Consider the following 14,780-nt stretch of genomic DNA (forward strand, 5'->3'; position numbering starts at 1 on the left):
CTGTATCTGTTACGCTGTGTGTCTCTACTTCGCTTCTTGCTCTAAAACAGATGGCTTGTAATTCCCATACTGTTTAGGATTAAACAGTATTTTAAATTAGGTGAGTGTGCAGAATGGTAAAAGCTTCGTTTCAGTTCTACTCTGTCCAAATTCCCAGTTTTACCAAGATGCCTTTGCAAGAAAAGCAGAAGGCTTTTTTTTTTTTTTTTATGCCTGAAGGCGTGTCTCCTTAGATATGCTGGTAAGCTTCTGTCTAATCACTTCCTAATCTATTTAAAAATGTGGATTGAATTAGCTTAGGCAACTTTAAATAGTAGACTTTCTTTTTTTTCTTTTTTTTTTTTTAACCCCAGAACCTTTATCCAAAAGTAGCCAGGAGATAATTGCACGGCGAGTTGCCCCAGCTGGTGGGGAGAAGCAGCAGCCGCTGCTGGGCACTGAGAGGCAAATGGTGGCCTCTTAAGCAGAATGCTTAAGAGCTGATCCCAATAGCTTTTTCTGTGCATCCATTTTCCATGCTATGGTAGTTGTCTGTCCGAATGCGTGGAGGTGACAGAAGATCATAGTTGTGCTGCTGGTAGTCATCACTTTTGCGCTGGGGCAGTCATATCCCTGTTTCTGCTTCATAGACATCCTCTGCTCTTGCTGAAGCATGGAGCCTCTATTTAACCTCAGACGTCATAAGAAGTGCTTTAAAGAACCAAATGAATAACCGACCTGCCGAAAATGGTGTGTTTTCCTTTCTCCTGTCACAAAACCACAGTGATTTATCTTCTGCTCAGCTGTAATGTGTGGCAAGAACTACACAGAAGGCTTTTCTGTGGGCAGCCAGAGCTGGGACAGAGTATCTGTCAGAATGCGGTGTACTTGTCAATGAAATCCACTTAGTGCTTGCCACTGTGGCATGGTCGGTCTCTCACAAGTTGTTATTTAGAATATGCAGATAAAATGTTGTCTCTGGGATTTACATCCCGCTTATGCTATGTGAGCACTTTAAAAATTCATATTAATATAGTTGATTTTCATTTATTAAGTAGATTTCAAGCATAAAATGTGGTAGATGCTAAACAACGATTGAACAAGTTATATATGATTATTCACTTCAAAGCACCAATGCTTGTGGTCTTGTCAGTGATGGGGCCCTATGCAAGGCCCTGTGGGGCCTTATATTCAGGAGTGGGTGCATTTAGAATCTGAAATATATTTGAAAGTTAATTACAGACACTTTTGCTAGTGCAAACACATCTGTGTTATTACCTGCAGTAATTTACTCTTGCAGCTTTGGTAGAAGAAAACAGAAATTGAAGTCTTTTCAGGATGGTTACTAATTATCCTAATATGTATAACATCACAGGGCCAACTTTTTATTCTATTTTATTTTAATTTCAGCATATCTTGTTTTGTTTTTTCTTGTAAGACTGTACTGTCTATCAGTGTACTCATTGGGAGACTCCATCAGGAGACCTGCTGGGTTGGAGTTCTGGGCATAGCGTTGCACCTTCTGTAGTTTCAGTCTTAATATGTGAAAGTTCTGTGCTTCTAAATACATGAAGCTTATTCTGAAGTGTCTTAGGATTTAAGTGCAAGCTTGATTAACACTGAGTCATCTGGTGCTGAGTGTTTAGTAACAAAGCTCTTGGAGATTAAAATGGCAAGTAGTTCTCTTCACAGAAATTAAAGTATTTTCTGTTTCGGTGCAGTGTTTAGACCTTTAATGTAGATGAATTATCACTTAAAGTAGGGAAGAATTTGGGTTATCTGTTCTGAACTTAAATCATAAGCAATTGTCCACAGCAACTTGAAAGGTAGTCTTTTAAACACTGTTAAGAGCAAGTGTTACAGTTCTGGGGGGCATTTATACAGAACTATTAGGAAATCTAACAGAGGACGTTGAACAAAGGACTGGAGGGTCACACTAATGGATTTGGTTTGCAGCACTACTGCTGATTCACTCTCTCATTTGATAAATTGCTTTGGTTTTCTGTGTCACAAAATCAGTGTCTAAAAAATGGGGCCGCTCTGAGTCTGTCTGCTAATATGTGTTCTTCAAGACTTCAGTTTGTGTTCAAGGGTTTTAGTATTTCTTGACAAAATGTAATGCGTTGCTTATTTTTTGTAGTCCTGCTAACTGTGTGATGCATGGAGACTTCTGTTTGCTGTACAGTATATTCAATTTAATTTGATAAGTAAAAACAGTGACATGGAACAGAAGATGGGAGGGCTGCTCCAAAAATAATGCCTCTAATGTTATTATGTTGGCTCGTGATATCAGAGGCAGATTTTGGTGGTATGGCAGTAGAGACTGAACCTTTCTGCTGATATTTCATTGCATTTTGTTACTGTGTGACAGATGGCAGTAGAGGGACAGTCTGACAGAATGGTGTTTGACGTGGGAGTGCATGTGGATCAAAGTGGTGTCATTGAACTCCTCTGTGTGGAAGAAATGGCACCCAGTGACATTCAGCAAGCACTGCTGAACTGGACACCAGTCAGTGGACGTGAGCACAATGAGGTGGTGGATGGTACATGGTGACAGTGACACTGGGTCACTTCCCCTGGTACAGATTTTTTTGAGTGCAGCATGCAGGCTCCTGTTTATTGCTGGCGAAATGCACAGCCGATGGTGATGGCTGTGTTGAGAAACTGTGTTTTGTAGATGAGAATGTGCTCTGTCAAACAGTGTTATTGTGCTCTTCGTAGTAATTTCCGTGGAAATGAATAGGAGACATTACTTTTGGAGCTACCTATATCTACTTAGTCATTGTGCAGAGTTTGACACAGTTCAGCCAAATAAACCATTTACAGATTAACTGGACTGTCATCTTCTTATGAAACAGCTTGTCAAATGTATAAACTCTGTGCTGGAGGTCCAAGAGAAATTTTGAAATGCTCTTAGAGCAGGATACTGTGTGCTCTGCAGTGGGAGCAGGCTCTGGCTCTGTTTCAGTTTTAAACTGGGGCATTTCAAATGTCACAGCAAGCAAGCACCGAGGGACTTGGCCTCAGGAAGAGCCAGCTTGACTTAAATGAGCATTTGTTTGACAAACAGGATCTATTCGTGTTTTTCAGAATAAAGGTTACCTTTCAGTTTCACATACTGTGATGGTGCAGCTTTGCATCAAAATTTGGTTATATTTCTGTATAGCGCAAACACACTTTCTGGTCTAGACCTTCATGAAATGCTATCTCTATTTTCAATGAAAAGGTCTGGAGTGAATATAAAGGTCTTACATACTTGAAGCATTGAGCTTTTCTGCTGTCATGTGTTCTGAAGTACCATTGTTAGGTGGTTCTCTGGAGAGGTGTGTTGGCAAGGCATCGTTGGTTTGACATTATGTGCAGGTAGCATATTGAAGAGATAACGTACAAGTAAGCATCTGTGCTTTCTTTTTTTGCCTGCTTTCCGATGTTTCAGCTTGTGTGATGGGGTAGAGTGCTGTCTTGATAGCTCCCCAGATTTCAAATACATAAATACTTAAAGGAGGTCAGCACAACCATCTGAAATTTCACAGTGCTTGTTTTGTTTTTTGTTTTTTTTGTAGATAGCTTGACCTCAAGAGTTTCAAAACAAACCTCACATATGTCTTCAGTGAGCTAACGTGTGTCATGACAGCTTGGTCACTTGACCATCTCATAAACAGACCTTACTTGAAGAGAAGTAATTATGTATTAAGGCCATCCTCTCATTAATTCTCTGATAGCATGTATTTAAATAAATTTTTTGCTTAAGCAAAAAACAAAACAAAACAAAACAAAAAAACCAAAAACAAAACAAAACAAAAAAAACAAAAACAAAACAAAACAAAAAAACAGTTTTTGGCTTTTACACAGCCTGACACTGTTAGCAGAAAAAAAATCAGCAGAGGTCTTGAGTCCAGAAAGAATTATTCTGAGAGGTTGCATCTCCCCTACTGTCTTAGGTAAAGAGAGGATCCATGACGGCCACCTTTGCTGGAGGACAGACGGAACAGGTAGCCACTGCAATAGGTGAATGAGAATTAAGGATTTGTCAGGATGCTTGTCACCCAGAAGAGCGGAGTCCTTGAAGAGGAGAATTTGACTTTTAGGAAGTCTAGTGATAAGAGTTGTGACAAGGAATCTTAAGAATGAAGTAGGAGGGTAGTCTACTAGTTAGCAAGATAAGGCATTGAAAACAATACCATTTAATGTGATAAAAAATATGAACGTTACAAAAAATGTTCAGGTGACTGAAATAACAGAAAACTATAATATTTATTTACTGCTGAGCTTTTTCAGCAGACCAGAGAACTTATTAAAGTCATTGCAGCAATACGAGGAACAAAGATTTTGTGGACTGTTAAGTCAGCTTTTAAAAAATAGTGAATGCAGAATCAGTATTTTCTTTAGATCAGATTATTCAGGTAGTTCCATTTTTTATTTTATGAGGAAAAAACACATTCAGGATCTGCTGACTCAAGTTTTGCATTATGAAGTAAGAAGAAAACTGAATGGATTGCTTCTAGCTTATCTTAGTACTTTACCTATAAAGTGGGTGTGGTGGGACAGTCCAGCCAAGATGAGCAATGAAGTCCACAGTCTCTCATGTAGCCTGCTGTTATGTTGCAAGAGAAAGGCTGTCCTGGCCTGACTTAGTTAGCATCATGATGTAGAGGTCAGAGCGGATGGTTTGTCTGGGTTCCAGGAAATCCAGAGGGATCACCCCTTTCCTATCCCAAAAGACAGTGCACATCACTGTACCCACTGAAGGCTGCATCTTGAACTTTGGTGGGGAATTTGCATGTTGCCACTCCACGGGCTGCTGTTTTGACTCCAGCTCATAGTATTGACAGCATGTATCAGTAAGGACGTGTTCTGGGAAACTGTCACATTCAGCCTCTTATCTGTTCTGTAGGTCCTGACAAAATTTACATATGGTGTTCTTTCTATCCCTGTGTGAGCATTCATGAGGAGCACCTAGTGTAAACTTAGCAATATTTCAACATTGCCTTTTTTTTTCAAAGTGTTGAAGCTGATATTCAGCTCTGCAGAGTTCCCTGGTCATGCTCTGACGATTCATGCAGATGTGCTGTTTGAGACACTTTTCATTTTGTGGTGTGACAGCTGTGCATGGCTGTCCAGATCGTGGCTTGTCATTGATGTCTCTGTTGCCACTGCTGAAATGCACCACCCACTGCATCACTGTGCCCACATCCACTGTTTGGGCTTCAGAAATGTTCAGCAAGTGTCAGAATCATAGAATAGCCTGGGTTGAAAAGGACCACAGTGATCATCTAGTTTCAACCCCCCTGCTATGTGCAGGGTCACCAATCACCAGACCAGGCTGCCCAGAGCCACATCCAGCCTGGCCTTGAATGCCTCCAGGGAAGAGGCATCCACAACCTCCTTGGGCAACCCGTTCCAGTGTGTCACCAGCCTCTGGTGGAGGTTTTTCCACCAGTGGAAAAACTTCCTCACAATATCTAACCTAAATCTCCCCGTGTCAGTTTAAAACCATTGTCCTGTCACTGTCCACCCATGTAAACAGCCGTTCCCCCTTCTGTTTATAAGCTCCCTTCAAATACTGGAAGGCCACAATGAGGTTTCCCTGGAGCCTTCTCTTCTCCAAGCTAAACAAGCCCTGTTCCCTCAACCTTTCTTCATTGGAGAAGATGGCTATAAATGTAGTGGATGCCATTTCTTCGGCATGGAGAAATTTGTCATGTTTGCTTCATATGCACTTCCATGTCAGACTCCATTCTGTCAGACTGCCCCTCTGCTGCCCTCTATCACACGGGCAACATGTATTGGGATATTGATGGGCAGGTTTAACCTCTACTGCCGTACAACCAACATCTGCCTCTGATACTGTGGGCTGACATAATAAAATTGAGGCTTGCTTTCGGAGAAGCCAGTGAAGAAAGAAAGGTTTTTGGAGACAAAATGTTTTTACATTTCTACAGTGTCTCTTTAGTGACTCATCTTTAGTCCCTGTGCTATCCCTAAATTTTCTGAAATCAGACTGATTTCGGGTAGAAAACAGCCCACCAGCAGTGTAGAGAGGGTATCCAAAAGAAGTTTAACTCTACACTGCAATTCTAAATGCTTTTGTTAGAATTGTTGCTCTGTCTACAGCTATGGCAGTCAAACAAGACTAGAAAGACTAATGCTGAATACTGCACCACTTAATTAGTAAGGTAATATGTTTTTAATTTGTTTTTTTAAGCTGCCTTAGATGGGCTTAGAAACAGTTGCTGTATAATCATCTCACCCAGTCATACATCCTCTTAAAACAAACAAAAAAAATCCTTTGTAAAAGAACATTCTTCAGTCTGCTGTGGTACTTGAGCTGTATTAGTGGAAGTCTGGCTGCCAAAGCATGCCTTTGCATGGAGGGAAGGCTGGATGCACATTTACTGAGGTGCAGTTGTAGCTGCTGGAGCTTGTAATGCTCAAAGAGTCCCTGTGTCTTTGAGGGTGTGTTGCACTGATGTCCTGTGCCTGCTTCTCAGTCAAGTGTCTGGCCTGTGGCAGGCTGGTTTGCGAGGGGTCAGCTGAGGATATCAGGTGGTCTCTTTTTTGTTCAGGGAACAGTAGAGAGGAGAAATTGTGGTTTCAGGTTTGTACTGGAATGCCAGAATCAGCAAGGCTGGATGCCTAAATAGGGCTTCCCATTTCATCTGAACCAAAACAAGCCATGAAGTGTAGAGCTTTCTGATATAGGGAGGGTTTTCTTCTGTTCTAGTTTTTCTCTCTGAGGCTACTTAGTTTCCTTAAAGGAAAGTTAATTTGGAGTGGATGCAGTAGTGTGGTATTCAGAAACTATACAGCCCAGTATTTTCAAAATGCAGCATTAATAACAAAATTGAAGTTGTCTTTTCTCTAGCTTAAGAGCAAATGTGGAATTGTAGATAGTGCTTTAAGGATCTTCCAATTTTTTGTTGAAATTGAGATCATATTTTAGTTGAGACCTAAACATGTTCTTCAAGACATTTTATATAAGTATACAGTTGTGAAGCTATGGTGTACTTGCTGTCTTCAGCAAAGTTGACCGAAAAAACCACAGGATATTACAGCGATTTGTTTCAGGGCAGCCAACTTGTGAACTGTGCATGTTGCCATTTGTACCTTGTTGAAAGTGGTGGAAGAACTAGCAAATGTGATGCTTATCTTAGCATTTGTGAAATAAAAACCATATGAATTGTTTTGAGACTGACAGTTATATTCTGATTCTTCATTGTTTAGGTTTATAGTTGCTAGTGTCCATTAGTAGGATCTAAATTAGTTCTTCATGTTACCATTTTAAAAGGGTATTGTAATTAGTATTTTTCTTCACAGGGAGAAGAGAATTTATCCAAAGATTAAAACTTGAAGCAACCTTGAATGTGCACGATGGATGTGTAAGTGACTTGTTGCTTTTTTTCTTTGTTAAATGTTGTTAAGCAGTGATTATGTTGCCCCAGTAATAGTTCATTGGACTTAAAAATGCAAATACCAGGTCTTAAATCTGAGTTGGAAACCTCTGCTTGTTGAGACCTACATCTGAATTCTCTAGGTATTTGTTTCCTCTTAAGCATTCAGTGCTTTATCTTTGAAGGATACTTCACTTCTCTCCTTCAGTACCATGTCCTGCACTTGAATGAGTTAAGCTCATGTGCCAGGAAAACACATGCTTGTCTTTTCAGTTAGAACCAATCTTTAAGTGGAATCATTTTGTGCCGTGCTGATATACTTTTTTGACTTAAAACAGTATTGATATTTTAAGTGATTTATTTTTCACACTTAAAAAACAAATGATTGAGTGCTGTATTCTTATTTAAAGTGACAGTAAAGACACACAAAAAAAGCTTTAAATATTGCTTATTTAAATGATTAATTTTTGAAAGTGCTCCAAATGTTACAAGGCATATTCTTTTAAATACTTAAACTAAGGATGGAACAAAGAAATTTGTTTTAACATGGTATGGCTTCATTGAATGACTTTAACATAACAGTGATTCACCAGTGTCAGAAAACAAGTTAAAATACCAGTTGGGCTTACTTGCCTATGCACAGAATTATTGGAGTAGTGAATAAATACTCAGAATGAAATTACATCTGTTGGAATAAGATTTTTTTGCTGTATTGCTTTTGTAGATGGAGAAGTCAAGTGAGGATTGCGATGTCCTTCCTCTTTAAAATGCTTATGCCCTCAATAGTAAATTATATTAGACTCTAACCTCCCATCCCCTCCTACTGTAACTGCTCAGTCAGCATACATTTCAAACGTAAGGAATGAATGTCATAGAAATCTTACTGAGTTTTTCTGGTTCTGTTATTTTGTTACAGGCATTTATATTCTTCTGGAGAGTTAGTTTTGACTTGTATATTCTGTGTAAAGCAGACTATTGCTAAAAAAAAAGATGAACAACATACTTAAAGCACAAATTTGCTTTTCTAATGGAGGATAAAAGTCTGAATTCCTACTCACCATTTGATTTATGTATTACACAAGAGCAAGGTCTTGTCAGAAAATAGGCCTGTATGTGTAATCATACTCACACCCAACATTCTTGAGGCAGGATGATAGTTCTGTGAGATACTTGCAGTATTCATATTTTTGTAGCATTAATATTACCATAGCGCCTGCATGTTTGGGATTTCTGTCTCCGAACTGAGCCCAGAAATTGCTGTTTCCCATGTTGGCTCTCAAGGGAGCTTAAGAGGGTGAGAAGCTCAGTAGTAGATGTGTAAAATTAGGTGAGGTGTTTTCCTTTGAAGTTGGCTGCATTGGACTGGTAGCAACTAAGCATGAGGTAAGTAGAAGAAAGCAAATCTAAAGCACATTGATTGAATTCTGTGAAAACTGATAAGGTAGAATTACAGAATATGTAGGTAGATGGATCATTTGCTATATGGAAAAAATACATTCTGAATTGGAGGGGAGAGGAGCACCTGAAGGAATAACTTCTTGTTTCTATGTATAGATATTCACTTCAGTATCAAGTGTTTGGTGTGACATACATCTCATTCAGCAGAGCATTTGTGAGCAAGTCTCTTTTTAGAAATAGTCCTCGAAGTTATGTTTGAATTAGTGTAAGTAGTATGTTTAGCATGCTGTTAGAACATGTAGTTCTTACTTCTTCCTCCATATGTGACAAGTAGTGCTTTTTCACTCCCTTCTGTGTTTGGGAGATCTTTCTGATATGTCTCTGAAGACATTTTTATTTCATTTCTTCTGTTTTTTAAACACTGTTAACATATCTTGTTTACAAAACAGCTCATTTTACTGGTATGTTACAAAGGAGTGAGTGAAAACAGAATTTTCAGCCTCAAGGCTTGGCTGCTTCCTGTATTTTCTTTGAGGAAATCACAGAGGTGATGTACGGACATGACACTGAGGAATGCAGCTTAGTGAAGGAACTCAGTAGGCCAGATTGGTGTTTGAACTTGATGATCTTTGAGGTCTTTTCCAACCTAGGTGATTCCGTGTTTCTATGATTCTAGTAGATGTTAATTTTTTTTTTTTTCCTATTTGAGTGACAAATTAAAAGAGCTCACTGCTTTACTTGAGGGAAGATTCAGGTTGGATGTGAGGGGGAAACTCTTTACAGAGAGAGTGGTGAGGTGCTGGAACAGGCTGCCTAGGGAGGTTATGGATGCCCCGTCCCTGGAGGTGTTCAAGGCCCCTGGATGGGGCCCTGGGCAGCCTGGTCTAGCATTAAATGGGGAGGTTGGTGGCCCTGCCTGAGGCAGGAGGTTGGAGATTCATGATCCTTGAGGTCCCTTCCAATCCAGGCCATTCTGTGATTCTTCCTTAAAAGGCTAGTTGAGAAACAAACAAAATTTTATGCAGATGATAAAGTGTGGAATGCCTAATAGAAAAAAGCTAATTACATACTCCGTGTCTTTTTCATTCTAAATTTCTGTCACTTCAGTATGACATCTTTCTTATTTTGACCCTGAAATGAAGACTTTCAAACCCTTTCTGTAGTGACTGTTACACTGTGCTTTCAGCTAGGCAGTGAGTGGCTGTGAAGGTAATAGATGTATAGCTTTTCTAAACAGTTGTACAATATGAAAGAGTTTTCTAGGTAGTCCTCAGTTGAGAATGTATTTTAAGAGTGTGTTCTACATTGGAACAGGGCAAGGATTTTTCTTAATCTGCTGACATTGGCCATCTGTTTTCAGTTGTGCATATGTGTATTTACTGGGGTAATTCAATGTTGGTCAGTGGAGTCTACTGAGCACTGAGAAGTGTAATGTATTAATTGATCGCTTGCATAAAATAATTGTTTTCTGGGGAAATAAAAATAAAAGTCAATCAATCACTGAAAGGATTTTTTTTTTTTTTTTTTTTTTTTGGTCAGTAATGTTGGGAAGGTGATCCAGTACAGAATTAAAAGCCTGTTTACTTGTAGACTTCCAGCATGGGCTGTCTTCTTGCTTCACAGTTTTTCTGAACCAAATCTGGCTTGGGTATGCTGAAGTTGCTCAAACATGAATGAAATCAGAATTTAAAAAGATGTTTGATGTCTTGTGTAGGCTTGTGACACTGCAATTCATATAATTGTCTCTCTCCTTTGTTTCTTCCTATACATTTCTCCCTGTGCTATGTTTACTTTTGTTTCAGGCTTTTTGGACATCCTTTCTACTGCTATCAGTTAAATTTTTGTGCAAACTCTTTCTCACATCACTTTCCCAGCCTCTCCCCCCGCTCTACTTTTTACAGCTTCTTGTGGTTTTCACTTTTTGTTCCTGTAACTTTGTGTTAGCATTTTGATTTCTTTAAGGGCAGTCACGGTATTTAGCTGCCTGAAAGGAAATGTAGATGAAAATTAACATTCTGGTGTTGGTACTAACTGTAATACTGCACTGTGCTTGATTATGTGTTTTGAGTACTGTAGTTATCAGAACAGTTTACTTCCATGTTGAATGGATCCAGGGGCTAGTTGAATGTGTAGTTATTGGTGACTGACAGCCAGGGCTGTTGGAGTAGCCAAGCTGCATCACTCAGTCAAGCCTGCTGACTTGGCTGTGATGGTGGCCAGAACTGATTTTTGAAGAAAGCAGAGACATGGCCAGTGTATAGAAGGGAGAACACATCGGACTTTAATGGACAAATGGAAGTGAAGTTTGCATCTTTGTTTTTGGTCATTTTTCTTTGGCAAACATTCTTTTCCACTTTTGGTGTTTAGGGCATTCCGTGACAATGAACTACAGTTTTAATAAAATGCCATAGGAGAATCACCCTTTATTTTTGATGTGTTGTGAGATGCTTTCACTGAAGGTCCTCCATTTCCTGTATTATAAAGAACTATGGAAAATTATTTCTTACTTTTGCCATGCTGTGAATGATTTCATGAACTTTTTCATATTCTTTTTCTCTCTCCCCTGTACTAGCACAAATTTGCAATAAAAAGCTTTAAGTACTCCCAGTCATCCTAGCCATTCTTTTTAATAACTTTGAATTTCAAATGGGTATTAATAGAAATTGAGAATATGGGGGTGGAATATGAACCAAAGCTGCAGTATGGAAGGTGCAGATCTGCCATATGTGGATACACTGGCAGAATGACATTTGCATTTCTGTTCATTTTCTAGTGCCTGTAGCTAGTTTAAAGATTGTCAACAAATATATCGCATTCTGGTAATTAATCCACTTGCCCATGTGATCCATCCATGCAAACAGCTAATACTCATTTTGCAACTTTGCCTGAACAAGGACTCCAACTGAGTTATGCTTTAAAATGAATATTCTTATTTTAAACAAAAAGATTTTTGCCTTTTAGGCCCACACAAATGAGACATTTGAATCAAAAGAAAGCATAAGAAAAGAATGTTAGAAAATAGAGTTTTGACTAATGATATAGTTCGCTCATATCAAATCACAGCAGTTATCCTGCCCACAGAAAATAGCCATTGAAAAATGTTGACGGCTGTAGTTTGACAGCTAAAGCTATTTAAGAGACAATTTGAAATAATAATGGTCATGCATACAGTCTTTGGAGCTTGTGCATGAGCTACCGCTGGAAGAAAAACCTTGCTTGCTTTAAGGATGCTTTCTGAGTTTCCTGGTTTTTGAATTTGCAGCTTTATATCATTGGCACAGTAATGAACACAATACTGTGGAAAGGAAAATTGGTAAAGAAACATATTGTAAAATTCTCCCAATGTGACTTTGCACCTCTCTGTAGGACTTGGCTTTTCCAGCATGCATACATTCCTCAGAGGGGGATCTGGGATGGATTCTACGTTGCTTTTCACAGGATCCTCGAGAAGATGTCATGTCTGAGAAGCCTGTAAAGCAGTGGATATTCGGAATTTGGACACTGTGAAGATATAGTGATGGGGTGCTAGTTCAAGTTTAGAGAACTCTGTGGAGTATATTTGCTACATTGAAACACTTGAATGTATAAAATGGAGGGATTTGAGATGGTTGTGGGAAGGCTTAATTTACCTAATGGACTCTTCAGGAGCAAAGGAAATAACTGAGTTGCAAATAGGGAGGCCATAGGTGAAGCAGGTCATTCTCTTATCAGTTTATTTTGAAAGTAATTTTTTGTGTGTGTGTGCTAGCTGATGAAAAGTGGCATTATTTCAGTTTCATTTGTTAACTCCTTTTTTTGTACTGTTGGATAAATATAGTATGTTAATGATTTTAATAGTCTGAAAATTCTAATGCAAGTCTAATTGTTAATTAATTCATGCAGGTGAATACAATTTGCTGGAATGATACAGGAGAATATATTTTATCTGGTTCTGATGACACCAATCTGGTTATTACCAATCCTTACAGCAGAAAGGTAGGTTTGTTTCTGAATACTTCGTATTTTTCAAACGAGATTTAAGTTGTTATTTTTTAGGAGAAACTAATTATTATCTGACAAAGATAATATCAGGCACTTTGTAGCGTTCTGCAAATGAGAATAAAATTTCACAGTGCTTTAAAACCTTAGCATTCTAATCCCTCGTAACAGAGGCATTATCCCATTTTATGGTAAGTGGTCTGGCACAAAAGGAACATAGTCTCACAACAGATTAGAGTCAGAATTAGCAAAAGCATTCAGTAATTGTGAAATTTCATAGTCAGATACATTGACTTCATTTTAGCTTTAAAATACTGTACTAGCTTCTGCTGTGTACAGTATACTGAGTTGTCTGTGTAACCTAATGTTGTTGAAATGAAGTGTTGAAATGAGTATTAAAAAAATCTGATTACCATTTAAAGTGATGTTGTCTTGTGTGCGTGTGGGTGGAGAAAAATTTGTACTGAGATGGAGGAAGCAGGTTTGTGAAGGTAAGTGTTGTAAAAAGCTTGGCTTTTCCACTTCTGCACTTACGCAGGTGAAGATCCAGTCAAGTGACTTCCAGTAATATCAGTTAGTGTTCATCGTGTTGTAGCATTGTTCCATAATTTACTCTTTGAGCATCTGTTGTCAGTTTTCCTATACAGATGCTCTGATCTGTGTCCTTCAGTGCTGGGGATCCTTTTCAGCAATGTTCAAAGTCTGCTCTTCCATACTCCCTCTGAGGTTGACACCTAAAACTAGAAGAGTTACTGAAAAATTAAATGTAGAAGGAGAAACAAAATGTGTGGTCGGTATGGTGGAAAGGAGTTTAAATAGGAGGTTATTGAGGCAGAATGTATGTAACTCCAGTTTGGGTTGTGTGTCCTCAAATGGAAATATTGTTTCCTTCTGTGCCTCAGAAGGAACAATTTTTGGAAAATGTTTGTTGAGTTTGATTAGTTTGAATGTTTGTGTTAGCGTATCTGAGGAGAAGTGTACTACTGTGATTTCTAATAGTAACTGTAAGCCTAAAATAAAGAATAGGCACTTGGTTATAGTTTGAGATGGCTGAGAATAATTCCTTTTGTGGATTATTCCTCTCTTATTCTGTCTCACTCAACCCAATGTTGACTAATAATCTCCATCAAAATAAATGCTTCAGGCATCTCAGTAACAAAACAAATAATTTAACTCTCTGGAGCTAAAACACTTTCTGGCTACAAGTACATCTGGTTGAGCACTCATTTTTTCAGAACCTTTAAATGTAACTCAGGATTTCTGTCAGCTAAAACCTGTGTGAGCACAGAATTCTTGCCAGTAGTTATGCTTAAGATTTTTGAATCTGTAGCTTGGTTTGCCTTCAGAGAGGAAAAGGGTTCCACTTGTGAGAAAGTTTTGGAGAGGCTTTGGAGTGTGTTTAGTGCAGCTGAGAGATTACATCTTTTCCAGAGTCGAGATTACTATTTTTAACATTAGGAAGAGGTTCCATTAGGCTTGCTTCCTTTTTACTTCTAAAGGGGCTTTGGCTGCTTCAAAGAAACACTGTTCATCTGGCTGGATTGCAAATGATTCTGTGCTAGATATCTTAAATGGGATCTCTAACCATATCCTGAAAGGCTTAGTAACCCTCTGATGTTTGGCTTGCATTTGTTTAAACAGTCCTCTTTACAAAAAATAAGTGGAAAATAAATGAAACTGCTTCTTTGTTGGTTTTTTTGTTTGTTTTTTTTTTTTAACTTTTTAATGTGGCTTAAAAACTACTGTTTTATTCCTTATCTTAAATAATAATAATAATAAAATCACCATAAAACACTTCAAGTTTTGAGATGACAACCTAGTAGATGCTGTAGGATCTAAAATAAAATGGACATTTTCACAACATACAGCTTTTATAAGCAGGATGTCAAACAGAGATGTGGCAAAAAAAAAATTAAAAAATCTGCAAATAATAATAGTTTTATACCTCTTTGTTTTCCTTTTCCACAGTGTGTGTGCTTATTTTGTGTACTGTTTCCTGGAGGAAAATATGTATTGTTAGAGATGGAGATAAGT

At 38.4% G+C, this 14,780-nt stretch overlaps 1 protein-coding gene across 3 annotated transcripts in view; it reads left to right on the forward strand.

Annotated features, from left to right (window-relative positions):
• The window catches only part of DCAF6 (DDB1 and CUL4 associated factor 6), a gene marked incomplete at both ends in the record, with an annotated part of 81,090 nt that overhangs the window by 8,038 nt on the left and 58,272 nt on the right, over positions 1–14,780 (forward strand). For all 3 annotated transcript variants that reach the window (XM_079547064.1, XM_079547065.1, XM_079547066.1), the window contains 2 exons: positions 7,297–7,358; positions 12,651–12,743. In XM_079547064.1, coding sequence (XP_079403190.1) covers positions 7,297–7,358; positions 12,651–12,743 — 155 coding nt within the window. The remainder of the gene's footprint in view (positions 1–7,296; positions 7,359–12,650; positions 12,744–14,780) is intronic.

This window comes from Tetrao urogallus (genome assembly GCF_951394365.1).
Source record: "Tetrao urogallus genome assembly, chromosome: 1".
Classification (NCBI taxonomy): domain Eukaryota; kingdom Metazoa; phylum Chordata; class Aves; order Galliformes; family Phasianidae; genus Tetrao; species Tetrao urogallus.